A 27,187-nucleotide genomic window follows, 5' to 3' on the forward strand; every position below is an offset into this window, starting at 1 on the left:
AGAGTGCAGAAAGTGTTCCACTTAACGGAGAGAGAGAGTGCAGAAAGTTTTCCACTTAACGGAGAGAGAGAGTGCAGAAAGTGTTCCACTTAACAGAGAGAGAGAGTGCAGAAAGTGTTCCACTTAACGGAGAGAGAGAGTGCAGAAAGTGTTCCACTTAACATAGAGAGAGAGTGCAGAAAGTGTTCCACTTAACGGAGAGAGAGAGAGAGAGTGCAGAAAGTGTTCCACTTAACGGCGAGAGAGAGAGGGAGTGCAGAAAGTATTCCATTTAACGGAGAGAGAGAGTGCAGAAAGTATTCCATTTAACGGAGAGAGAGAGTGCAGATAGTGTTCCACTTAACGGAGAGAGAGAGAGAGTGCAGAAAGTGTTCCACTTAACGGCGAGAGAGAGAGTGCAGAAAGTGTTCCACTTAACGGAGAGAGAGAGAGAGAGTGCAGAAAGTGTTCCACTTAATGGAGGGAGAGATTGCAGAAAGTGTTCCACTTAACAGAGAGAGAGTGCAGAAAGTGTTCCACTTAACAGAGAGAGAGAGTGCAGAAAGTGTTCCACTTAACGGAGAGAGAGAGAGAGTGCAGAAAGTGTTCCACTTAACGGAGAGAGAGAGTGCAGAAAGTGTTCCACTTAACGGAGAGAGAGAGTGCAGAAAGTGTTCCACTTAACAGAGAGAGAGAGTGCAGAAAGTGTTCCACTTAACGGAGAGAGAGAGTGCAGAAAGTGTTCCACTTAACATAGAGAGAGAGTGCAGAAAGTGTTCCACTTAACGGAGAGAGAGAGAGAGAGTGCAGAAAGTGTTCCACTTAACGGCGAGAGAGAGAGGGAGTGCAGAAAGTATTCCATTTAACGGAGAGAGAGAGTGCAGAAAGTATTCCATTTAACGGAGAGAGAGAGTGCAGATAGTGTTCCACTTAACGGAGAGAGAGAGAGAGTGCAGAAAGTGTTCCACTTAACGGCGAGAGAGAGAGTGCAGAAAGTGTTCCACTTAACGGAGAGAGAGAGAGAGAGTGCAGAAAGTGTTCCACTTAATGGAGGGAGAGATTGCAGAAAGTGTTCCACTTAACGGAGAGAGAGAGTGCAGAAAGTGTTCCACTTAACGGAGAGAGAGAGTGCAGAAAGTGTTCCACTTAACAGAGAGAGAGAGTGCAGAAAGTGTTCCACTTAACAGAGAGAGAGAGTGCAGAAAGTGTTCCACTTAACGGAGAGAGAGAGTGCAGAAAGTGTTCCACTTAACATAGAGAGAGAGTGCAGAAAGTGTTCCACTTAACGGAGAGAGAGAGAGAGAGTGCAGAAAGTGTTCCACTTAACGGCGAGAGAGAGAGGGAGTGCAGAAAGTATTCCATTTAACGGAGAGAGAGAGTGCAGAAAGTATTCCATTTAACGGAGAGAGAGAGTGCAGATAGTGTTCCACTTAACGGAGAGAGAGAGAGAGTGCAGAAAGTGTTCCACTTAACGGCGAGAGAGAGAGTGCAGAAAGTGTTCCACTTAACGGAGAGAGAGAGAGAGAGTGCAGAAAGTGTTCCACTTAATGGAGGGAGAGATTGCAGAAAGTGTTCCACTTAACGGAGAGAGAGAGTGCAGAAAGTGTTCCACTTAACGGAGAGAGAGAGAGAGAGAGAGAGAGAGAGAGAGCAGAAAGTATTCCATTTAACGGAGAGAGAGAGTGCAGAAAGTGTTCCACTTAACAGAGAGAGAGAGTGCAGAAAGTGTTCCACTTAACGGAGAGAGAGAGAGTGCAGAAAGTGTTCCATTTAACGGAGAGAGAGAGAGAGAGAGTGCAGAAAGTGTTCCACTTCATGGAGGGAGAGATTGCAGAAAGTGTTCCACTTAACGGAGAGAGAGAGAGAGAGTGCAGAAAGTGTTCCACTTAATGGAGAGAGAGAGAGAGAGAGAGAGAGAGAGTGCAGAAAGTGTTCCACTTAACGGCGAGGGAGAGAGAGAGTGCAGAAAGTGTTCCATTTAATGGTGAGAGAGAGAGAGAGTGCAGAAAGTGTTCCATTTAACAGAGAGAGAGAGTGTGCAGAAAGTATTCCATTTAACGGAGAGAGAGAGTGCAGAAAGTGTTCCACTTAACGGAGAGAGAGAGTGCAGAAAGTGTTCCACTTAACGGAGAGAGAGAGTGCAGAAAGTGTTCCACTTAACGGAGAGAGAGAGTGCAGAAAGTGTTCCACTTAATGGAGAGAGAGAGAGAGAGAGAGAGAGTGCAGAAAGTGTTCCACTTAACGGAGAGAGAGAGTGCAGAAAGTGTTCCACTTAATGGAGAGAGAGAGTGCAGAAAGTGTTCCACTTAATGGAGAGAGAGAGAGAGAGAGAGAGAGTGCAGAAAGTGTTCCACTTAATGGAGAGAGAGAGTGCAGAAAGTGTTCCACTTAATGGAGAGAGAGAGAGAGAGAGAGTGCAGAAAGTGTTCCACTTAACGGCGAGGGAGAGAGAGAGTGCAGAAAGTGTTCCATTTAATGGTGAGAGAGAGAGAGTGTGCAGAAAGTATTCCATTTAACGGAGAGCGAGTGCACAGAGTATTCCACTTAATGGAGACAGAGAGTGCAGAAAGTGTTCCGTTTAATGGAGAGCGAGAGAGAGAGTGCAGAAAGTGTTCCACTTAACAGGGAGAGAGAGTGCCGAAGACTTCCCATCTTCTCAAGGGGGAAACAAAAGTTTGCCTTGTCAATGTTTGAATGAGCGTGCCCTGATTTTTAAACAGTGACCCCTGGTTCTGGACTGTCTCGCACAAGTGGAGATGTCCACTCCACATCTACATCCGCCCTGTCCGGACCCCTCAGGAATTTGAGAATATTTTTCCCCCTTTTAGCCAGTGGTACTTGTTAAGATTGTCACATAGAATTATAGAATCCCTACAGTGTGGATGCAGGCCATTCTGCCCATTGAGTCCACACCGAATACCCAGACCCACCCTTCATTTTCCATGGCTAACCCACCTTACACATCCCGAGACACTAAGGGGCAATTGAGCACGGTGGCTCAGTGGTTAGCGCTGCTGCCTCACAGCACCAGGGACCTGCGTTTGATTTGATGTGCAAGCTCCACGTTCTCCCCGTGTCTGCGTGGGTTTCCTCCCGGGTGCTCCGATTTCCTCCCATAATCCAAAGATGTGTAGGTTAGTGTGGATTGGCCATGCTACGTTGCTCCATAGTGTCCAGGGATGTGTAGGTTAGGTGGGTTAGCCATGAGGAATGCAGGGTTACAGGGATCGGGTAGGGAGGTGAATCTGGGTGTGATACTCTTCGGAAGGGCAGTGCGAACTCAGTAGGCTGAATGGCCTGCTTCCACACTGTCTGGATTCTATGATTGGGGAATGCAGACCTTGGTGGCTCCATGAGGTAGTACCCTCACCTCTGGAACTGAAGGTTGTGGGTTCAAGTTGCATCCCCCCCCGAGTGACATGAACTCCAGACCCTGCTGCCCCAGTCAGATGGGGTTAAAGGCCAAGCTCCCATGTGCCCTTTGAGTAGGGGTTGGGGGGGGCTGCTGGTGGTTGGAGTTTAGATAAAGATTGTGGGGTGGAGGGGTGCAGTCATAGCAGTGGATGTGACAAGACACGTGACCGATCAGCGACATCTCTAAAGCAGCCAATCTCCTAGTTAAGGGGATGGCTGGTTGTGGGATCTTGCTGTGCATGTCACTTGCCGCGCTTCCCACCTTGTGACTGAGAGGGCGCTTCACAAGGACGTGATTGGCTGCGACGGCGTTTTGGGGAGACCAGGCCCAGGTGGGACACTGAGTTTGGGGTCAGTAGGTGTGGGGGAGCTGGAAAGACCGGGTTTGCGGGGTTGGTGGCGGGGGGCGATTTATTTTTGATCTAACGATCGGGTGGTGGACCTTCCAATGAAACTGTCCATGAACAGAGCACGTGCTGTTTCCGAATGAACGGTGAGCAGGCAGGATGTCACCATGTCCTGTCGAGGGAGTGGGACAGGCCTCGTTGTCATGGCAGCCTCCGCCATGTTCCTCCTTGTCCTTCTGTCTCCGGTTGTTTCCAGCTGAAGGGTGTTTATCTCCTTTCTCCCCTGTGTTTCAGCAACACGGAGCTGTGATGCGGCAGCTGTACCAGCCTCTGAGAGAGGCCCTGAGCGCCAGGAGCAGTATAACTCTGGCCCACTTGCTGTCTGCTCGCGAGGACCTGTCTGTCATCACCAAGACCACCAGCAAAAGCAGCCGGGAGAGAACGGCCTGCCCCGTCAACAAGGTAATTGGTGGGGGGCAGGATACCAGCAGGGAATGGGGGTCAATACCAGCAGGGAATATGGGGGGAAGTGGACACCAGCAGGGAATATGGGGGGAAGTGGATACCAACAGGGAATATGGGGGGAGATGGATACCAGCAAGGAATATAGGGGGAGGTGGATACCAGCAAGGAATATAGGGGGAGGTGGATACCAGCAGGGAATATGGGGGGAATACCAGCAGGGAATATAGGGGGAGGTGGATACCAGCAGGGAATATGGGGGGAATACCAGCAGGGAATATGGAGGGAGGTGGATACCAGCAGGGAATATGGGGGGAATACCAGCAGGGAATATGGAGGGAGGTGGATACCAGCAGGGAATATGGGGGGGAATACCAGCAGGGAATATGGGGGGAGGTGGATACCAGCAAGGAATGGGGGGAGAGGTGGTGATCAACAGGGAATGGGGGGAGAGGGAAGAGGAGCATTATTTACCTGGCAGGACTGTTGAGGCTGGGTTGTGAAGTAAATATTCAAGGCTTAGAGAGAGACAGAGAGAGATTTTAAATCGGATGGGGAGTCTAGAGAAAAGGCTGGAAAGTGGAGTTATAGAGATCTATAGCACGGAAACAGACCCTTCGGTCCAACTTGTCCATGCTGACTAGATATCCTAAATTAACTTAGTCCCATTTGCCAGCACTTGGCCCATATCCCTCCAAACCCTTCCTATTCATATACCCATCCAGATGCCTTTTAAATGTTGCAGTTGTACCAGCCTCCACCACTTCCTCTGGCAGCTCATTCCATACACGTACCACCCTCTGTGTGAAAAAGTTGCCCCTCCGATCTCTTTCAAATCTTTCCCCTCTTACCCTAAACCTGTGCCCTCTAGTTCTGGACTCCCCCTTCCAGGGAAAAGACTTTGCCTATTCATTCTATCCATGCCCCTCATGATTTTGTAAACCTCTATAAGGTCACCCCTCAGCCTCCTATGCTCCAGGGAAAACAGCCCCAGCCTGTTCAGCCTCTCCCTGTAGCTCAAACCCTCCAACCCTGGCAACATCCTCGTAAATCTTTTCTGAACCCTTTCAAGTTTCACAACATCTTTCCGATAGGAAGATCAGAATTGCATGCAATATTCCAACAGTGGCCTAACCAATGTCCTGTACAGCCGCAACATGACCTCCCAACTCCTGTACTCAATACTCTGACCTATAAAGGAAAGCATACCAAACGCCGCCTTCACTATCCTATCTACCTGCGACTCCACTTTCAAGGGGCTATGAACCTGCACTCCAAGGTCTCTTTATTCAGCAACACTCACTAGGACCTTACCATTAAGTGTATAAGTCCTGATAAAATTTGCTTTTCCAGAATGCAGCACCACACATTTATCCGAATTAAACTCCATCTGCCACTTCTCAGCCCATTGGCCCATCTGGTCCAGATCCTGTTGTGCTCTGAATTGAGGATGAACAGATCAGTCAGTATCTCATTTAGTTCCAGCACAGGTCAATGGGCTGAATGGCTTACCTCGGCTCTTATTTCTTATAATCTTAGAGGTGGATACCAGCAGGGAGGTGGAGGAGGCAGTACCAGTAGAGGAAGGTGAAATACTGACAAATGACCAGGAGCAGGACAAGGCTGGCAAGGCGCCTAGTAACTGGGGTCGCATTTATTCAACCCCGGGGGTGGGGTTTGGGCATTGATACCGTTCCTGAGCACGTGTCTTTGGTTGCTCAGGTTCTGATGGGGCCTGTGCCGGATCGGGGAGGGAGACCCGGTGAGATTGAGGCACCCATGCCGACTTGGGAGGACCGTCGGAGAGGTGGCAGCGCTGGTGGGCGCAAACAGAAATGGAGGGGCAAAGGGCGGAAGCAGAAATGAAGCTAAACCGGGAGCCGATCCTCTTCACCCTCTGAAGATCGATGGAGGAGTCACTTCCCCCCGGGGCCTGGGTGTGAAAATACTGAAGTGGCTATGTAGAGTTAGGACCTGGAGCTCCTTGGACTGGGGTGAGAGAGAATGAGAGTGTGTGCGTGCATGTTTGTATGTGTGAGAGTGCGTGTGTGTTTGTATCTGTGAGAGAGAGCCTGTGTGTGTGTGTGTGTGTGTGTTTGTGTGTGTGTGTTTGTATCTGTGAGAGTCTGTTTGTACGTGTGTGTGTGTGTATGTGTGAGAGTGCGTGTGTGTGTGTATGTGTGAGAGTGCGTGTGTGTGTGTATGTGTGAGAGTGCGTGTGTGTGTGTATGTGTGAGAGTCTGTTTGTACGTGTGTGTGTGTATGTGTGAGAGTGCGTGTGTGTGTTTGTATCTGTGAGAGAGAGTCTGTTTGTACGTGTATGTGTGTGTATGTGTGAGAGTGTGTGTGTTTGTATGTGTGAGCGTGTGTGTATATTTGTATATGTACTTGTACGTGTGTGTGAGAGAGAGAGAGTCTGCTTGTGTTTGTGTGTGTGTGTTTGTGTCAGTGTGCTTTTGTGTCAGTACTTGTGTGCATGAGAAAGAGTCTGTGTGAGAGAGTGCGCAAGTCTGTGTGTGAGAATGAGTATGTGAGAGAAAACATGTCTGTGAATGTGTGTGTTCTGGACTGATGAAGGAAGGTTGGTATAATTTCAGATTAAGCCACCGTAATGATTGAGCAATTAAATATGTGCTGGGCATTTGAGACCCTCTGATAGTGGGAGGTTGAGGGAAGAGCTGTGTGAATCCATTCTGTATTGTTAAACCATCTTTGCGCTTGGCTCACTGTGTGAGAGAGAAATCTCAAACCCTTCTCAAATACAAGTGACCAACAAGTGCTTCGAAATGTGGCGTATAGAGAGCTCGGAAATACTCTGTCACCTGGTCACACTACTAGGGCCACCCGTTTCGATGCCAATTTGGACAGAGAGCAGAGATTTTACCCAGGGCTGTTTGTTTGTTCAGCACCTTTCTGAAATAACTGTTAGCCTTTGTCACAGACCCTCCTCTCTCCGTATTCTCGGGAAAAATAATTTTGTTTAAATCTTCAACATTGCTGGGAAAAAAAATGTGGAAGCGTTTCCTGTTGCACTCATCAGGATACAACTGCAAGAATGTCAAATCGCAAAGAGGAATAACAATTTATAACATGTGGGGAAAAGGCGCTGACTTTGTTTTTGTCAAATTTTGGATTACCGAGTGATTTATTGCTTTTTATCTTGCCAACATGTTTTGGAAGTGACCTATGGGTCCTGACGTTTTGTTCTTATATCCACTTTGTCTTTGACAAGGAAGGGAATTGGTGCAGGGGGAGAATGGGGTCTGGTCACGCCCAGAGAAAGAAGGCGTGTTGCCCTCTTGGGTAACTGTGTGCCCAGGTGCCAGTGAATGTCCTGCTACCCAGGGCCATGGTTTCAGCTCAGCTGGTGCAGTTACTGGCACCTTATTGCAGAGGGCACCATTTGCAAAGTTTCTGTAAGAATTTTGAATTAATATTTGCTTTCTGTGTGTTTTCATTTGCTCCCCGCGAGCTGGCCTGCTTCTGATTTTGGATGCCGGGACATCTTTCTTTTTAAAAACAAATATAAAACCAAGTTGTTCCCTCGCTGTGTCCGTAAGATTTGTTTCTTTCCTGAGAGACTCTTTTCATGTGGGTTTACACACAAGGACTATAGTAGGCCATTTGGCCCCTCGAACCTGCTCTACCCCCCCCCCCACCGTTCAATAAGATCAGGGCTGATCTGATTTTAACCTCAACTCGACGTATCCCCGGGTCACCTCTCACCCCCTCGCTCATCAGGAATCTATCTCCCTCTGTCTTCAAAATGTTTTAAAGATCCTGTATCCACTGTCTTTCGAGGACAGGCATGTGATGCCATTTGAATTCAACAATAATTTGGAATTAAAAGCTGGTCTAATTTTACTGGTGGCGGTAAGAGATTTTTAAAAAAAGCAAAAGCTAATGTACTGAGACGTACTGGTCTTAGAGTCATAGAGATGTACAGAACGGAAACAGACCCTTCGGTCCAACCCGTCCATGCCGACCACATATCCCAACCCAATCTAGTCCCACCTGCCAGCACCCGGCCCATATCCCTCCAAACCCTTCCTATTCATATACCCATCCAGATGCCTCTTAAATGTTGCAATTGTACCAGCCTCCACCATATCCTCTGGCAGCTCATTCCATACACGTACCACCCTCTGCGTGAAAAAGTTGCCCCTTAGGTCTCTTTTATATCTTTCCCCTCTCACCCTAAACCTATGCCCTCTAGTTCTGGACTCCCCCACCGCAGAGAAGAGACTTTGTCTATTTACCCCATCCATGCCCCTCATAATTTTGTAAACCTCTATAAGGTCCCCCCCTCAGCCTCCGCCGCTCCAGGGAAAACAGCCCTCGCCTATTCAGCCTCTCCCTATAGCTCAAACCCTCCAACCCTGGCAACATCCTTCTAAATCTTTTCTGGACCCTTTCAAGTTTCACAACGTCTTTCCGTTAGGAGGGAGACCAGAATTGCACGCGATGGTCTGCCTTGACTAGAATTCCTTTGGACCAGTCTCCAGCACCTTCATTCCTGAGTACTCCTGCTTTTTATTGTTTTTTTTTGACCCTCTGTCAAAAAACCAACACTTCACCTGAGGCTCTCTGATGATGTTACCAAGTACACGGGTGAAACACCTGAAAACTAACCTTCCAGCTTAGCGAGCTAACTTGCATCCAGAACCTCAACAAGAGCTACAAACCTTCTCGAAACTCGTTGACCGTCTGTATCAGCAATAATTGAATCCACATCTCATGCCCCATGGTTAAATCCAAGAGCTCACATGTAAATGTGTACACACACATACTCTCGCACACGCGTACACACACACTCGTTCATTCTCCTGAGTCTTATCGGATTTGGACCGGCCTCTGCCCAGCTTTCTCGGTCTCCAATCTCTGACAGCAGACGATTGAGCGGTGTTTTCTTGTTAAGAATTTATTGGGAACGTGTCAACAGCGTTTGGGATTTCACAGCAACTTCCCCCTCCCCCTCGCACATCAATATTTAAATACATTATGTACACATTTACATCAACGACAGGCGAGGCTAAGTCCCAGCACTTTTGCGTACCCGTGCCACTGCTGCTTGGAGTGAAGAGGGCCTGTTCTTGCTTGCTGGAAATCGAACCTTCTATATGATAGCCGAGCTGGGAATTGTGGGAGGAGGGAGCGCCAACAGACGTGGCAAGCCAACAAAAGCTTGCGTTTACACGGGTGCCTTGCACCGTCCCGAGGCCGGTGTGAATCTGAGAGGAGGGTGCGCTGAGTGTGGCTGATTGGGGGTGAGGAGAGAGAATTCTTGTTAACGTGTTGGGAGGGGTGCAGCCAGGGTGTGTTATACGTGCGTAGTTACCCCTGTCGTAATGAGTACTTTGTGCAAACTCAGCTGTTGTGTCTGTTATTGTGGATATTGTGAACCTGTTCAGCTGCTGCTTCCCCTCAATCTCCCTAACTCTCTCCCTCTCCCTCTCTCGATCTTTCTCCCGAAAAGATACTCTGTAAACCTTTCCTTTCCTGTCAGTCACCAGCCAGTACTTCCCCGATCCACAGCCTAAACAGCTGGCAAACCCTATTTAAAAGCATCCAAGTCAAGAGGAGGCCACTCAGCCCTTCAAGCCTGCTTCCCCATTCAATAAGATTGTGGCTGATCTGATTTTAACCTCAACTCTGCATTTCTTCTTGTAATCTTTCGCCCCCCTCGCTCATCAGGAATCTATCTCCCTGTGCCACACTGTCGGGAATCTAATCTAATCCAATCTTAAAGCTGGCTTCAGCACACGGACTGATTCCCGATTTTCTCCAACGTGACTCAGCGCTTTTCCCAGATAGCTTCGGGAATTCCTTGTTTGTTGGTCCCTGAGTGTGGTGGGACGGCATGGAGTGATCCCCACCGGAGAGAGGGAAGGGGAGAGATATTGACCAGGTGATTAGGGCAATGTCTGACTGGGTGTAGACTGGGGTGGGGAGGAGGGAGTGGGCAGAGGTGGGAGCGGATAGACGCACTGTAGGGCTGGGGGGGGTGGGGGTCTCCCCACTTTCAGCAGCGACCACAGTGGGTGTTGCTATAGCGCCTTATCACAGTGTATCAGTGTTTCACAAACCTCAGGAGTAGGCCATTTGGCCCCTTTGAGCCTGCCGAGCCATTAGATTGGATCGGGGATAGGCCGGCTACGGTCTCAGCCCCACTTTGCCATCTGACCCTTGCCCTGTAACCCTTGACTCTTTCGTCAATCTAACACGGCAATGAACATAGTCAATGACATAGCCTCCAGTGCTGCCTTGGGAAGAGAATTCTGCTGATTCGTTTGTCATTCACTCGTGGGATGTGGGTGCCGGCATTTATTAGACAGACCCATTTTACATTGCGAATGTCAGACTGGATTTTCACATCCAAATCCCTTGACTTTACACAGAGGGTGGTTCGTGTTTGGAATGAACTTCCTGAGGATGTGGTGGATGAGGGCACAGTTACAACATTTAAAAGACATTCTGAGAAGTCCTTGAAAAGATTTGGAGGGATATGGGCCAGGGGCAGGCAGATGGGACTAATTCAGTTTGGGATTGTGGTCGACGTGGACTGGGTAGGCCGAGGGGTCTATTCCTGTGCTGTTTGATACTATGAAGGGCATTCTGGGTGAGGGCAAATCATATTTAATCTTTGAGCCACCTCTATCTCACAACAGTGAGATATCACGGCTATAAGCTTTAGATTAGATTCCCAAAGCGTGGGAACAGGTTCTTCGGCCCAACAAGGCCATGCCAACCCTCTGAAGAGCAACCCACCCAGACCCACCTCCCTCTGACTAATGCACCTAACACTATGGGACAATTTAGCACCGCAGCCTGCACATCTTTGGACTGTGGGAGGAAACCCACGCAGACACGGAGAGTGCACAAACTCCACACAGACAGTCACCCGAGGCTGGAATTGAACCTGGGACTGTGAGGCAGCAGTGCTAACCACTGAGCCACCCTCGATCCTGAGTAGATGATACAATACCCAGCAATTCCCATTCTTTCCAAAAGGATAAGCGGGGGCAAAACAAAGGTTCAAAGATGTTGGCAAAACTACCCTTTTATCTTGATACAAACAGTAAGGCTGCAGTTGAGGCCTAGTCACTCAACGAGGCCTAACTCTCAGCTGGGCAAGAATTCACACTCGGTGCAAATTAAACGCACACTCCTCCCGATTCTTTCGAGTCTGGTAACTGCGCGCGGTTACGTTTGAGGCCGAGCGAGACCGTTATGGCGACCGGCGGTTATCTCAGCGGGATGCGGATGGGATCTCTTGCACCCCCTCTCCGCCGACCAGGACAAAGCAAAATCCCACATGCCGACGGGGGCCAATCGGTTTGGTTTCGGTCGGTTGAGGTATGAACGTTGGACGACCCGCACTGTGCGGTGACAATGTGGCAAAGAGCTCTTTTTAGTTGAGTGGGCAGCTCACTGTGCCCCTGGGTGCAGTAAACAGTGCCTCTGGTAGTGAAGCACTCCCTCAGCACTGAACGGAGGCATCATGGGGAAATGGCCTGAAGTCTCAGGTAAACCTAGTTTCGGTGACAATGACGAGTAAGTGCACGAGAGGGCCAAGGCACAGAATCGGCGCTAAAGTCTTCTCAAAGTGCTTCTACACAGGTTCCGAAAGCCTCACTTGTGTTCCTGAACAAACCTGCCCCTTCACTTGCTAATGAGGCAGCACCGACGTTTTAATTCCAAACCTGACGAAATCCTGTCGATGGGAGGGTTGGAATCCGTTTCAGTCGGTGGATGTATTCGTTACTTCACTGTCACTTGAATCCTGTCAGTGGTTTTTGACCTCGGTGACCAAGTTTAGAAATGGCGGGAGGGGGAGCAAACAGCTCGCTCCTGCTGGATATGACCACAGGCCTGTTGCTCCTGGCAACGGGAAGGCCTCAGCTGCAGTGGCTATCCCAGACAGGCGAAGCTGACCTCAATACAAGTGGGAGTGGGGCGGGAAGGTTTGGGTAAATCAGGTGTCCATACGTTAGGGCCCGGGTGTCTCTGCAAAAGGAGCACGCGGTGTCTACCAACACCCTGGAGTTGTTCAGGGAGAGGTGGGCGCCGCAGGGAGTGGAGTACATTATTTCCCCCTCCAACTGTATTTTGATTTAACACCTGCCCTCCCCTTCACTGTTTGATCACACATCATTTCCCTTTGATGTGAAGGGCACTGCTTGTCACTGGCCACTCGGGTGTTTCCTTTCTTCCTGGTGGTGGAAATTTGAATAAAGATTCCTGCACCCTGTGTCTGTCACTGTGTCTCACACCTGCACACACACACCATGGGTGCTGGGGGGGAAAAAAAAGAAAAAAATAAATAAATCAGACATCCATCTGGCACGGGACGGCGTTCAGAATCGACAGCAAGGTCCCCTCAACGACCACCAGCCTTGTGGCACTCACCGTGAGCGGCCATTTTGCCTGGAGGTGCTCCCTGGCTCCCCACCCCCGCCCTGACCCGACCCGGCGGATTCAACAAAATATCGGATCACGAGTAGGCCACTCGAACGCAATCCTACATTCAACACAATCCCGGCTGGTTCTCCGACACATTCGGATGGGAGTGAGGGTGGCGGGGGAGGGGGAGATTGGGATCCAGTCCATCTGGAAAACGCCAACTTGCTAGACCGAGTCACCGGTGACATACCGGGCGGTCAGAGCCGGGAGCGATCCTGCCCAACTTCGGAGTTTGGTTCGATCTTGGCTCAAGGCCCATTTCCATCGGAGACTGGGGCCCAAGGTCAAAGCTTTGAGTCCTGAGTGTCTAAAGGATGGATGTCACCCATCGAAAGGACCTCCATGAAATCTCAGTTCTGCTTGTGGGATGGCAAAGAGAGAGAGACACGCCGTGTCTCTGGTTTATGGTGATGCAGCAGGAGGGTGTTGGGTGGGCGCCATCTGGAGTAAAATTCTGGCAGGTTGTTGTTGTAGCAGAGAGAGAGAGAGGAGGAACAGGTGGGACTGGGGGTTGACCACGTTCCCTCTGAGGCATGAGCTGAAAGTACTCAGGGCCGTCACTGAGGCCTAGCGCGAAAGAGAGCCTGCCTGTTTCTCCCCATCTGACTGCCTGCCTGCCAAGCAGGGGTGGCTGGGGAAGGAGGCCGGAGCAGCACCGGATTCGCTTCAGTCTGTTCTCTGAGGTAATGCCCGTCTTTGACGATAAGGAGGTGCCAAGTAAAACCAAAAGTGTCGGTACGTTTATAGTTTAAACAGTGCTGCTTCCCCTCGTCTATGTTCCCCCCCCCCCCAGACAGGGCAATGGTGGAGGTTCAGATTTTGGAGTCATGCTCCACCTGGAGGTTGTCCATTTGTTCCAGGATGAGGGTGACCGTGGGCTGCCTGAGAGCATCCAGTTGTTGCTGCAAGGCACACAGGCGATCCTGCAGGCTGCTGTTCTCGGCCTCCAGCCCGGCCTTCAGCTTGTGAAGCTCGCTGTTCTCCACGGCCAACTGGTTCCTTTGCTGTAATGGGGTCAGAAAACATCGAGAGTCAGAAGACAGCCGGGTGGGCGGTGTAGACTCAAAGTCAGAGCGCACACGGACTGGGACTGGGAGGCAGTTTCCAAACTGGCTAGTGACCCAGAGATCGGGGCTAGTGACCCAGTGCCCGGGGCCTAATAACGCAGAGATCGGGACTAGTGACCCAGAGACCGGGGCTAGTGATCCAGAGACCGGGGCTAGTGACCCAGAGACCGGGCCCTAATAACCCAGAGATCGGGGCTAGTGACCCAGTGCCCAGGGCCTAATAACCCAGAGACCTGGGCTAGTGACCCAGTGCCCGGGGCTAGTGAGCCAGAGACCTGGGCTAGTGACCCAGAGACCGTTGCTAGTGAGCCAGAGACCCAGGGCCTGGTGCTCTGGAAAGGGGGGATGGGTTGGTCGCTGATGGGTTCTCAGATTGCAGAGTAGCAACTAGATCTGGAAGTGATTCACTATGGACGTGGGTAAGGTGTATCATCAAGGTTTCTCACCCGGGGTAGGGGGGGGTGTTCCAAACTTGAGGGGGTAGGGTTGGCGTGAGAGGGGAAAGATTCAAAAGGGACCTAAGCAGTAACGTTTTCACACAGAGGGCGGTGCGTTTGTGGAATGAGCTTCCAGAGAAATGGTGAATGCGGGTCTAGTTACAACATTTAAAAGACATTTGGGTAAGTGATTGAATGGACAAGGTTTGGAGGGACATGGGCCAGGAGCAGGCAGGCGTGGGACTAGTTGAGTTTGGGAATATGGTCGGGAGAGGGACGCAGCCTGGTTGCCATCGTACTCCCCCCCCCCCCCCCATGGCCTTAGTGACCCTCTCCCACCTCACCTTCTGTACCTCCTGCAGTCTCTGTACCCAGTGTTCACTGTCTGCCATCTCCTCACTGCCAACCTTCTGCCTCCTGCCTGGGTGAGGCTGCTGGGGTTTGGGGCCGTCCGCCAGCACCCTGGTGCCCTGCTCCCTGCCCGGTTTGTCCGGCTCGGTCTGCACCGACTTGTCGGCCACGGCAGGCTGTATTCGCACTGAGATCTTCTGGTTCAAGTGACCCATTACGACGATGGTATGGTCCTTCGTATCGTCACCGTGCTCGGCACTGTCATTCTGCGGGTACGTGAATATATCGTCTTCATTACCTGTAGGGATGAGACGGGCGGGAGGGGACACAGGAATTCAACTCTGTCAGCTGTTGCTGTAAGTAGCACATTGTCCTGTTTCTAACTTAACCTCGCAAGCTCAGAATCAATCGTTGATTCGAAATCACGGCACTGAATACTTCCTGACACTTTCCGACTGGATTAGGAATACAAGAGGGACAATTCGAGAATTTAACGTCTTTTTTTTTTAGATTAGATTAGATTACTTACAGTGTGGAAACAGGCCCTTCGGCCCAACAAGTCCACACCGACCCGCCGAAGCGCAACCCACCCAGACCCATTCCCCTACATTTACCTCTGCACCTAACATTACGGACAATTTAGCATGGCCAATTCACCTGACCTGCACATTTTTGGACTGTGGGAGGAAACCGGAGCACCCGGAGGAAACTCACGCAGACACAGGGAGAATGCGCAAACTCCAGACAGTCAGTCGCCTGAGACGGGAATTGAACCCGGGTCTCTGGCGCTGTGAGGCAGCAGTGCTAACCACTGAGCCACCGTGCCGCCCGTCTATTTAAAACACTCACCCTCAGGAATATTGTGAGCACTTTTGGGGCCCCGTACCCAAGGGACTTTGCGGGGGTCCCGAGGAGGTTTACAAAACGATCCCAGGGATGAAGGTGTGAGGAGCGGTTGAGAACTGTAATTCAAGGATGTGAGGGGGGAGGGGGAACCTGACTGAAACTTACAGACTACCGAGAGGCCTGGATAGAGTGGATGTGGAGATGTTTTCACCAGCAGGAGAGACTAGGGCGCAGCCTCAGAGAGAAGGGATGACCCTTTAGGACTGAAATGTGAAGGAATTTCTTCAGCTGGAGGGTGATGACTCTGTGCAACTCATTGCTGCAGTGAGCTGTGGAGGCCAAGTCATTGAGTGTCATTAAAACAGATAAGTTCTTGATGAATAAGCGGATCGAGGGTTATGGGGAGAGGCAGGAGAATGGGGTTGAGAAACATATCGAATGGCAATGCAGCCTCGATGGGCCGAGGGTCCTAATTGTGCTCCTATACTTTCATCAATAGTTTGATTAGGGATAGTCAACATGGTTTTGTGAAGGGTAGGTCATGACTCACAAACTTTATTGAGTTCTTTGAGAAGGTGACCAAACAGGTGGGTGAGGGTAAAGCGGTTGATGTGGTGTATATGGATTTCAGTAAAGCGTTTGATAAGGTTGAGAGCTGAAAATGTGTTGCTGGAAAAGCGCAGCAGGTCAGGCAGCATCCAGGGAACAGGAGAATCGACGTTTCGGGAATAAGCCCTTCTTCAGGAAAGGGCTTATGCCCGAAACGTCGATTCTCCTGTTCCCTGGATGCTGCCTGACCTGCTGCGCTTTTCCAGCAACACATTTTCAGCTCTGATCTCCAGCATCTGCAGACCTCACTTTCTCCTGTTTGATAAGGTTCCCCATGGTAGGCTATCGCACAAAATACAGAGGCATGGCATTGCGGTTTGGATCAGAAATTGGCTAGCTGAAAGAAGACTGGGGGTGGTGGTTGATGGGAAATATTCATCCTGGAGTTCAGCTCCTAGTGGTGTACCGCAAAGATCTGTTTGGGTCCACTGCTGTTTGTCATTTTTATAAATGACCTGGATGAGGGCATAGAAGGATGGGTTAGTAAATTTGTGGATGACACGAAGGTCGGTGGGGTTGTGGATAGTGACGAAGGATGTTGTAGGTTACAGAGAGACATAGATAAGCTGCAGAGCTGGGCTGAGAGATGGCAAATGGAGTTTAATGTGGAAAAGTGTGAGGTGATTCATTTTGGAAGGAGTAACAGGAATGCAGAGTACTGGGCTAATGGTAAGATTCTTGGTCGTGTGGATGAGCAGAGAGATCTCGGTGTCCAGATATGTAGATCCTTGAAAGTTGCCACCCAGGTTGGTAGAATTGTTAAGAAAGCATACAGTGTGTTAGCTTTTATTGGTAGAGGGATTGAGTTTGGGAGCCACGAGGTCATGCTGCAGCTGTACAAAACTCTGGTGCGGCTGCATTTGGAATATTGCATACAATATTGGTCACCGCATTATCGGAAGGACGTGGAAGCTTTGGAAAGGGTTCAGAGGAGATTTACTAGGATATTGCCTGGTGTGGAGGGAAAGTGTTATGAGGAAAGGCTGAGGGACTTGAGGCTGTTTTTCGTTATTGAGAAAAAGGTTGAGAGATGACTTAATTGAGACAGAAAGGATAATCAGAGGGTTAGATAGGGTGGACAGTAAGAGCCTTTTTCCTCACATGCTGATGGCTAGCATAAGGGGAGACAGCTTTAAATTGAGGGGTGATAGATATAGGATAGATGTCAGAGGTAGTTTCTTTACTCAGAGAGTATTACAGGTGAGGAATGCACTGCCTACAACAGTAGTAGGCTCGCCAACTTTAAGTGTATTTAAATGGTCATTGGATAGGCATATGGACAAGAATGGAATAGTGTAGGTTAGATGGGCTTCAGATTGGTTCCACAGGTTGGTGCAACATCGAGGGCCGAAGGGCCTGTACTGCGCTGGAATGTTCGATGTTCTAACTAAACCATACCAAGGCCTCACCTCCACCCCCTTCCCAACACCCTATCACCTCCCCATCTCCCTCAATTGCATCTTGAATTCATGGTCTGTCTGTTCAGGAGAGTCATACCGCACGGAAAGAGACCCTTCGGTCCAACCTGTCCATGCTGGCCATGTTCCCAAATAAATCTAGTCCCATTTTCCAGCACTTGGCCCATATCCCTCTAATCCCTTCCTATTCATATCCCCATCCAGATGCCTTTAAATGGTGTAAGTGTACCAGCCTCCACCACTTCCTCTGGCTGCTCATTCTATGCACGCACCACCCTCTGGGTGAAAAAATTGCCCCTCAGGTCCCTTTTAAATCTTTTCCCCTCTCACCTTAAGCCAATGCGGTCTAGTTTTGGAGTCCGCTACCCCGGGGAAAGAGACCTTGTCTGTTCACCCTATCCAAACCCCTCATGATGTTTGTAAAGCAGATTTCACCAGCTGTGGTGGGATTTAGACTCAAGTTTCCAGAGCGTTCCGTGGATTATCAGTCTGGCATCAGCACCTCCCCCTATGCTATGGAAGTAGAAGATCAGCCAAGGGACAGCACAGGTGTGAAGGCTGAATGGCCTTGTCCTGTTTTCATTCCGTCTGGAGGTGGTAACATCGCGGTCACATGACTGGTTTAGAATCCACTGCTAATGCTTGAGGATGATGTGGAGGAGCCGGTGTTGGACTGGGGTGGTGGACAAATCTAAAAATCACACAACACCAGTGGGCGGCACGGTGGCTCAGTGGTTAGCACTGCTGCCTCACAGCGCCAGAGACCCGGGTTCAATTCCCGCCTCAGGCGACTGACTGTGTGGAGTTTGCACGTTCTCCCCGTGTCTGCGTGGGTTTCCTCCGGGTGCTCCGGTTTCCTCCCACAGTCCAAAGATGTGCAGCTCAGGTGAATTGGCCATGCTAAATTGCCCGTAGTGTTAGGTTAAAGGGGTAAATGTAGGGGCATGGGTGGGTTGCGCTTCGGCAGGTCGGTGTGGACTTGTTGGGCCGAAGGGCCTGTTTCCACACTGTAAGTAATCTAATCTAATCACCAGGTTAGAGTCCGAAAGCTTCATTTGGAAGCGTTGGAGTGCTGCACTGTTGGGCTATAACCTGGGGTTGGGTGATTTTTAACTAATGTTTTCGGAGTGTGGGGTCAAATTACACCATCACCTGAATTTCAGTCAGTCTTGTTCAGGAAGGAATCAGAGGTGTTTAAACAGGAGCACACAGGCAGAGCATGTATTCATGTTTAATACATCAGTCGCAGCAATGTGTACCATTTTTCTAGTTTATATTGAAAAGGAATTTAATGTTGGCTATTATCTTATTGCTTTATTTTCTGCTTATTCTTTGAAGGTAATGCTTAACGTTTTTAACTTTTACCACCTTTCACCTAAGTTGTTTGTACATTAGGTGGCTCCCTGTGTGAAGCCATTATACACTTTTCCCTGTACTCCTGTACTTGAGTGCACATCACAATAAAATCTAAAATCTAAAAAGATGCCCTGCAGAAATTCACCAACGATCCTCAGTCAGCACCTTCCAAACCCGCGACCACTTCCATCTAGAAGGACAAGGGGCAGCAGATACATGGGAACACCACCCTCCTGCAAGCTCCCCTCCACTCACCATCCCGTCTTGGGAATATATCGCCGTTCCCTCACTGTCGCTAAGTCAAAATCTCGGAATTCCCTCCCTCGGGGCATTGTGGGTCAACCCACAGTACGTGGGCTGCAGCGGTTCAAGAAGGTAGCTCACCCCCACCTTCTCAAGGGGTAATTAGGGACAGGGCAATAAATGCTGGGCCCGGCCAGTGACACCCACATTCCACACAAGTGAATTTTTGAAAATTGCAGCTTTGAACAATTTTTTAAACCTGCGCCCATCAGCCTCTTTATTTTTAATGCAAATATTGTTTGGTTCTTTGGCTTATGTTCTATCAGAACTTATAGGTGGCATGGTGGCTAGCACTGCTGCCTCACGGTGCCAGAGACCTGGGTTCAATTCCCGCCTCAGGCAACTGTCTGTGTGGAGTTTGCACATTCTCCCTGTTTCTGGGTGCTCCGGTTTCCTCCCAATATCCAAAAAAACGTGTAGGTTAGGTGAATTGGCCATGCTAAATTGCCTCTTGGGGAATGAGTTTGGGTGGGTTGCTCTTCAAGAGGGTTGGCTTGGGCTGAAGGGCCTGTTTCCCGCACTGTAAGTAATCTAATCATTTTTTTTTTAGTTTTTCAACACCAATAATGACGCAGTCACGTTTCCCCTCAAAAGTCCATCGTGTTTGAGGAGTTAACCAAGTGATGCAAACTATATCCCAAAGTAAATTCTGTGTCTTAATCTTTTGGCTGGGAAGTTGAACTGGGGACAAGGCCTTGCGTGAACTGCTTTATTAACGATTTGGTAACAAGGAAATTGAGCTAATATCACACGATTTCCTCCGAATAACCACAAATGCAAATACCATACTGCAGATTAAGCATCGCCTCTGGGTCTCCCGTTGTGCAGAGGCACCAGCAGTCTCGCACATCTATTGTGGCCCATCAGAGGGCAGGAGTGCTCCACGATTAGCATTTAGTGAGTGAGAGCGGGTACCGTGATAATATCACTGGGACCCAGTGCCTGGGCTGCACGGTGGCACCGCGGTCAGCACTGCTGCCTCGCAGTACCAGAGTACCTGGGTTCAATTCTCCGCCTCAGACAACTGTCTGTGTGGAGGTTGTACATTCTCTGCGTGGGTTTCCTCCCACGGTCCAAAGATGTGCAGGTCAGGTGAATTGGCCGTGCTAAATTGCCCGCAGTGTTAGGTGAAGGGGTTAATGTAGGGGAATGGGTCTGGGTGGGTTGCTCTTCGGAGGGTCGGTGTGGAGTTGTTGGGCCGAAGGGCCACTGTAAGTAATCTAATCTAATGCAGTGGGTTCAAATTAATTGAAATTTCATTCAAGAAACAAATCCTGCTCTTCTCAGTAATGACCATGATTGTTGGCTTTTGTAAATAAAATCCCCATCTAATGTTGTTTCTGAGCTGAAATTAGCTGGTCTGCTTCAAACGCTACAGGTGAAAAATGATATGGGATGGTCGAGTGGTTAGCGCTGCTGCCTCACAACGCCAGGGATACGGGTTTGAGTCTACCCTCAGGCAATGCACATTCTCCCCGTATCTGTGTGGGTTTCCTCCCATGGTCTGAAGATGTGCAAGTCAGGACTGACCATGGAAAATTGCCCATAGTGTTCAGGGATGTGCAGGCTCAGTGGCCATGGGAAATGCAGGGAGAGAGGAGGGGGCTGGGTGGGATGCCTTTTGGAAGGTCGGTATAGGCCGAATGGTCTGTAGGGACTCTGTGATTTCAGGACCCTTTGACATGGGGAGAAAACCCTGGTTTGTTTTAAGAGCTTCCAGCCACACCCTTGTCTCATGAATAAATTAAACAAAATCATCTGGTTTTGATATTTTTACATTTAATGTGCAGAGCAAGAGAGTGAGACAGAGAGAGAGACAGGAGAGAGAGAGAGTGAGTGAGAGAGAGAGACAGAGAGAGAGAGAGAGAGACAGGGAGTGAGTGAGACAGAGAGAGAGAGAGACAGGAGAGAGAGAGAGAGTGAGTGAGAGAGAGACAGGAGAGAGAGAGACAGGGAGTGAGTGAGACAGAGAGAGAGACAGGGGAGAGAGAGAGAGAGAGACAGACAGAGAGTGAGACAGAGAGAGAGAGAGAGTGAGTGAGAGAGAGAGACAGGAGAGAGAGAGACAGACAGACAGAGAGTGAGACAGAGAGAGAGAGTGAGACAGAGAGAGACAGGAGAGAGAGAGTGAGTGAGAGAGAGACAGGAGAGAGAGAGACAGGGAGTGAGTGAGACAGAGAGAGAGGGGGGAGAGAGACAGAGAGTGAGACAGAGAGAGAGACACACACACATAGAGACAGAGAGAGTAAGATAGAGAGAGAGAGAGAAAGACAGAAGGGAAGAGACAGGGGAGGGGGGAAGAAAGAGAGTGGGGGGAGAGACGGAAGGCCAGAAAGGGAAGGAGAGAGAAGGGGAGAGATGGGGTGGGGGAGAGAGAGAGTGAGTGTGTTGGGGAAGAGGCTGGGGTAGAGAGAGAGAAGGTGGTGAGAGGCAGAGAGAGAGAGAGAACGGAAGAGATAGAGGAGGGGCAAAAGACATAGAGAGGGGGAGAGAGGGAGGGAAGAGACAGGGTGGGAGTAAGAGAGAGTGATGAGGGTGGGGGGAGAGAGGGAGGGAAGAGACAGGGTGGGAGTAAGAGAGAGTGATGAGGGTGGGGGAAGGGAGAGAGCTGAAAGCTGCATTATCTGATGTTAGAAGTTAAGAACACAGGACAAAGCAACATGAGAAACCACATCAGAACCAGAGAGATACTGAACCCCAAAGCTCCACCCTTACAGGGAACAATGTGGGAGTGAGGGTGGGGGTGGGAATGTGAACAGCATGGGGGTGGGAGTGAGGTTGAAGTGATATGGGATGGGGGTGGTAACAGCATGAAGGTCGGAGCAGGGGGAGGCGAGGGGGTGGAAGCAGTGTGGTGGGGGGGTGAGGATGGAAGTTGGGGTGAGGGGGGGTGATGGTGCTATGAGGTGAGCGAGCTCTCCATGTGACGATTCACGTCCAAGGTTTCCAATCCCTCCGTGGCCTCTCAGCCTGACTGCCCCTCACTCCCTGTCCCGGTCATCTCCTCCCAGCCCTCACCGTGGCTCCCAGCAATCCCCACTCCCCCAAACCCTGAGCGACCTGCGCTCCCTCAATCCTGCCCCATCACCAGGGGCAGTGTCTTCAGCTGACCAGTTAACCCCCTCAGGCCCCTCTTCTCCTTCCTGGGCATGGTGTCACCGTTTGTTTTAGCACGCTCCCCGTGAAACACCTTGACACAGTTTGCTCCTCTCAAGGCTCTATATAAATGTAAACTGTTGTTGTTGGAATGACACCTTCTATCTCTGCCTGGACTTCGGGAGATTTATTCTTTCCTCTCCTTAACAGGGCGGGATAACCCATCATGAATCATAGAATCCCTACAGCATGGAAACAGGCCCTTCGGCCCAACAAGTCCACACCGCAGAGTAACCCACTCAGATCCATTCTCCTCCCCTATTTACCCCTAACTAATGCACCTAACCTACCCATCCCTGAACACCACGGGCAATTTTCCATGGCTAATCCACCCTAACCTGTACAGCTTTGGACTGTGGGAGGAAACCGGAGCACCCAGAGGAATCCCACGCAGACACGGGGAGAATGTGCAAACTCCACACCGACAGTCGCCCGAGGCTGGAATCGAACCCGGGTCCCTGGTGCCATGAGGTGGCAGTGCTAACCACTGAGAGCCACCGTGCCATCCACACGTCCAGTGGTTAAAGCTGAGGAGACTCAACGAGTGAAATCCTGAGAACAAAATGGTGAACACCTCTCAATGGTTGCCGTTCCTGGGATCTTGCAAGTCCTTAATTGGTCGGCACTAGCACATCGTAGAAAATAGGAGCAGGAGTAGGCCATTCAGCCCTTCCAGCCTGCTGCACCATTCAACACGATCATGGCTTATCATCCAGCTCAGTCCCCTGCTCCCACTTCCCCTCCCCACCACCTTTGATCTCTTTAGAACTCAATCTAATTCCTTCTTAAAAACATTCAATGCTTTGGCCTCAACCACTTTCTGTGACAGAGGATTCCACAGGCTTCCCCACTGTCTGGATCCCATTTCTCCTCATCTCAGTCCGAAACCCCGTTCCCTCAGGCTGTGAGCACCCTCTGCCCGGACTTCCCCAGTCATGAACACCCTTTTTGTGTTTACCCGGTCTGGAATTTTTCAGGTTCCTACGAGACATTCCCCCCCCTCATTCTTCTCAAGAATATAAACATTAAAAAAAAATCTTATATCAATCCTGCCATCACAGAACTCTCAAAAAGCACGCTGTTCGCTGTCAGGGTTTCTGAGGGGCGGGGGGTGTCTTGGCAACTTGTCAGGCGCCACACAAATGCAAATTGTACGACATGCCAGTGAGTTTTGCATCGCCTGCGCTAAAAGGGGGACCTTTGTCATTCATTTCTGGGCCTATGTATCTAGGGCAAACTCATCCGAGCTGACTACAATCAGATCCCATCAAGCAACTGGAAGATAACTGTGGTTGAATTACTCATTAGCAGAGTACTGTGTGTATTGTCAGAGAAACATTGCGAAAACCCATTTCTATTAAGCCAAGCAGAATGACAAAAGATTGCAGCTGCAAAGTAGGCCATGACCCCACAACTGAATAAGTTTTTTTTTGAGAAAAGGTATTAGTTTGTGAGCACCATTGAGCGGGCCTTCCATTTAATGTCCACCCCCAATTGTCTCGGGGCCAGTCAGGAGCAGGCCTGTTGGGTCTGGAGTCATGTGTAGGCCAGACCAGGTGAGAATGGTGGATTTTCTTTCCCTAAAGGACATTAATGAGCCAGATGGGGTTTTACAACAATGGTCACCACTAGACTAGCTTTTAATGCCAATTCAATAAATGGCGGAGCGGGATTTGAACCTACCTTTCCACGATATTAGCCTTGGCCTCTCAATTCCAAGCACAGTGATGCTGCCATCATGCCGCTGCCACAGGGAAAGACAGCCCCCCCCCCCCGTGCCAATTTATCTTCACCTTTTCTCGACTGCTCCCTCCAAATATGTCACCCCTGCAAGTCACACGCCTGCCTCTGAGTGAGAAGTGTGGAGGGAGTTGAACTCCACTCCAGGGAGAGTCGGGCCCACAGCCCAGGCTCCTGTGCAGCATCGAACAACACGCTAACTTGACAGTCCACTGGTCAATGTTTATCCCTCTATTATCCCACCATGTGGAAAGGGACTGGGGAGCTGGACATTTGGCCCACTGTGTCCACTCTTGATTGGCGACAGCACATTCAGGATGTCCTCTTTCTCAGTCCTTCACGGTTGGGCATCACTGACTGGGCCCAGCATTTATTGCTCGTTCCTAATTGCCCCCCGAGAAGGCGGGGGTGAGCTGCCTCCTTAACTGCTGCCATCCATGTGCTGTGGGTTGACCTTAGGGAAGGAGTTTCAGGACTTTGACCCAGCGACAGTGAAGGAACGGTGATATATTTCCAAGTCAGGATGGTGAGCGGCTCGGAGTGGAACTTGCAGGGGGTGGTGTTCCAATGCTGCCCTTGTCCTTCCAGATGGAAGTAGTCATGGGTTTGGAAGGTGCTGTCTGAGGATCTTTGAATCCCTACAGTGTGAAAGCAGGCCATTCGGCCCATTGAGTCTACACTGACCCTCAAAAGAGCATCCCACTCAGACCTACCCCCTATCCTATCGCTGTAACCCCACACTTCCCATGGTTAATTCACTTAGTCCCTGTGGGACCTAGAACCCAGGGCACAGCCTAAAGAGTAGAGCGTTCAGTTCTGAGATGAGGAAGCCCACCATCGAGCAAACTCAAGATCGAAATCCATACATTCCTAGTTACGAAGGACATTGAAGGAGCTGGGAATATGGGATTGAGGTAGGTGACCAGTCATACAGCACAGAAACAGACCCTTCGCTCCAACCAGTCCACGGTGAACACAATCCCAAACTAAACTAGTCCCGCCTGCCTGCTCCCGGCCCATATCCCTCCAAACCTTTCCTAGTCACGTACTTATCCAAATGTCTTTTAAATCCTGTAACTGTCCCCACATCCACCACTTCCTCAGGAAGTTCATTCAACACACGAAACACTCTCTGTGTAAAAAATTTGCCCCTCGTGTCTTTTTTTAAATCTTACTCCTCGCAACTTAAAACTTGCTTTGAAATCCTCCATCCCAGGGAAAAGAGCTTTGTTATTCACTTTATCTATGCCACTCATGACGTGATAAACACTATAAGGTCAGCCCTCAACCTCTGACGCTCCAGTGAAAAAGGTCCCAGCCTCTTCTTATAACTCAAACGCTCCATTCCCAGCAACGTCCTGGTTAATCTCTTCCGAACCCTCTCCAGCTGAATAATATCCTTCCCGTAACAGGGAGACCAGAACTGGACACAGATGAGGCCTCACCAACATCCTGTACAACCCCAACATGGTGTCCCAATTCCAATAGAGGAAAATGAGGACTGCAGATGCTGGAGATCAGAGTCAAGACTGTGGTGCTGGAAAAGCACAGCAGGTCAGGCAGCAAGATAGTCGACGTTTTGAGCATAAGCCCTTCATATGCTCGAGAGGTCTGTTCTCCTACTCCCCGGATGCTGCCTGACCAGCTGTGCTGTCCCAACTCCTCCAAGGTCTGAGCAATGAGGTTGGGGGATAGAATGGTGGACAGGCTCAAGGGGATGAATGGCCTCTTCATGCACCTTGTTTGTAAGTTCCCAAACTACTCCCAAACCTTTCAGTTCATCCCGGGACAGCCTCTGTTTAATGTTTCCTCTGAAGGTAGGCACCTCAGTGCTGGGTCTCGGTTTTGACCCCAAATCCCTGGTGTGCAGGGGATGTTTCCGGGAGCTTGAAAATGGGTGAGGGGTCCCCTCCGATCGATCCTTGCAGCCAAACTATGGATCAACTAAGGGGCCGGGAATGATCAGGGAAGGTTTGAAGGTGGGTGCCATTTTTGTCCGTACTGGCTCTTGAACAATCCAGCCAGCCTCACGTTCCCCCACCTTTTCCCCGGTATTCCTGCATTTCATGTGGGATTTCTGACATGAAATAAAAATTGACATGACCACACTTGAGATTTGAGAAGGGGAAGAGAGTGAGCAAGAGAGAGAGAGAGAGAGAGGAAAGCAATAATCAGACCAGTCTCATGGCCGATAAAGTCTGATCTGATCACTGCAAACTGCAGAACTCTAAAAGCAGCGTTGTGTGGTTAAATGTTGGATCGGTTTGATGCTATCTCAGTGCTAGAACATTTTCACAGAATCATCGGCTAATGCAGCACAGATACAGGCCATTCTGCCCGTTGTGCCTATCTCAGCTGTTTTGAGGAACTGCCCAATTAGTCCCACTCTCGGTGCCCCGTCCCCCTAGTCATTTCCTTCGCAAAGCCTTTATTTAAATCCTATTTGAAGATTGCTGTAGAATTTGTTCCCACTGTCCCTGCGGCCTGTGCACCCCTAGTCCCTGTCACACATGGGGTAAAGATTTTGAGGCAGGAATTTCAATCCCTGCCAGACCCTCCTGGAGTCCAGAGCCACAAAATGGACATTGTCTTAAATTCTCTTTTCCCCCTTTTGCTGTTATCACGGAAGCTCAGTTATTCTGAACTTTTTACTTCTTTATTTTTCTAATATATTCCTATGATTTTGTACTTTAGAATTTCTGTAATGCTGGATTTTATAATTTCTTTAATTATTCTAATTTGTTTTTTTCCCTAAAAAATTGAACCTGGGTACTTTGTCCCTAAGATGGAGCCGTAAGTGGGGAGTTGTAAACTTTTCACTGGACTCCTGTGAGTCCATGACAATATAGCTCACTCAATCTCCTCAAAACCAACGACAAAATTCTCAACATTGCATAAGTGTCATCGTTTCTCAGTGTTTGAAATACGGGTGTGTGTGTGGGGGTGGGTGTGTGTGTGTGAGAGAGAGATACTGGGGGTGCTGGGTGTGTGTGTGTATGTGTATACATCTGTGTGTATATGCATTTATGTGTATGTGTGTGCATACATCTGTGTGTATACCTGTGTATATGGGGGCTGTATACATCTGTTTGTGTGTTTGTGTATACTTGTGTGTGGGGGGGTATGTGTATACATCTGTGTATGTTTACATCTGTGTGTGAGTATGCATGCTGTGTGTGTGTGTATACATCTGTGTATTTATGTGTGTGTGGGGTGTGTGTATGTATACATTTTGTGTG

At 49.7% G+C, this 27,187-nt stretch overlaps 2 protein-coding genes across 5 annotated transcripts in view; one reads left to right on the forward strand and one right to left on the reverse strand.

Annotated features, from left to right (window-relative positions):
* LOC122542875 (uncharacterized) overlaps window positions 1-7,748 on the forward strand; it is a 32,796-nt gene extending 25,048 nt beyond the window's left edge. The window contains exons 7-8 of the mRNA XM_043680985.2: window positions 4,035-4,202; window positions 5,925-7,748. Of these exons, the coding sequence (XP_043536920.2) occupies window positions 4,035-4,202; window positions 5,925-6,068 (312 nt within the window). The 3' untranslated portion in view covers window positions 6,069-7,748. The remainder of the gene's footprint in view (window positions 1-4,034; window positions 4,203-5,924) is intronic.
* Window positions 7,749-9,103: 1,355 nt separating this feature from the next.
* rasgrp4 (RAS guanyl releasing protein 4) overlaps window positions 9,104-27,187 on the reverse strand; it is a 175,744-nt gene continuing 157,660 nt past the window's right edge. For 3 of the 4 annotated variants that reach the window (XM_087984075.1, XM_087984074.1, XM_043680982.2), the window contains 2 exons: window positions 14,514-14,818; window positions 9,104-13,669 (listed from right to left, as the gene is read on the reverse strand). In XM_087984075.1, coding sequence (XP_087840201.1) covers window positions 13,478-13,669; window positions 14,514-14,818 — 497 coding nt within the window. In that variant the 3' untranslated portion in view covers window positions 9,104-13,477. The remainder of the gene's footprint in view (window positions 13,670-14,513; window positions 14,819-27,187) is intronic. The other variant, XR_015754762.1, reaches the window with a different exon arrangement.

The sequence above is a fragment of the Chiloscyllium plagiosum genome, unplaced genomic scaffold (genome assembly GCF_037043375.1).
Source record: "Chiloscyllium plagiosum isolate Xiang-an unplaced genomic scaffold, Cpla_swu_hap1 HiC_scaffold_47, whole genome shotgun sequence".
Classification (NCBI taxonomy): Eukaryota; Metazoa; Chordata; class Chondrichthyes; order Orectolobiformes; family Hemiscylliidae; genus Chiloscyllium; species Chiloscyllium plagiosum.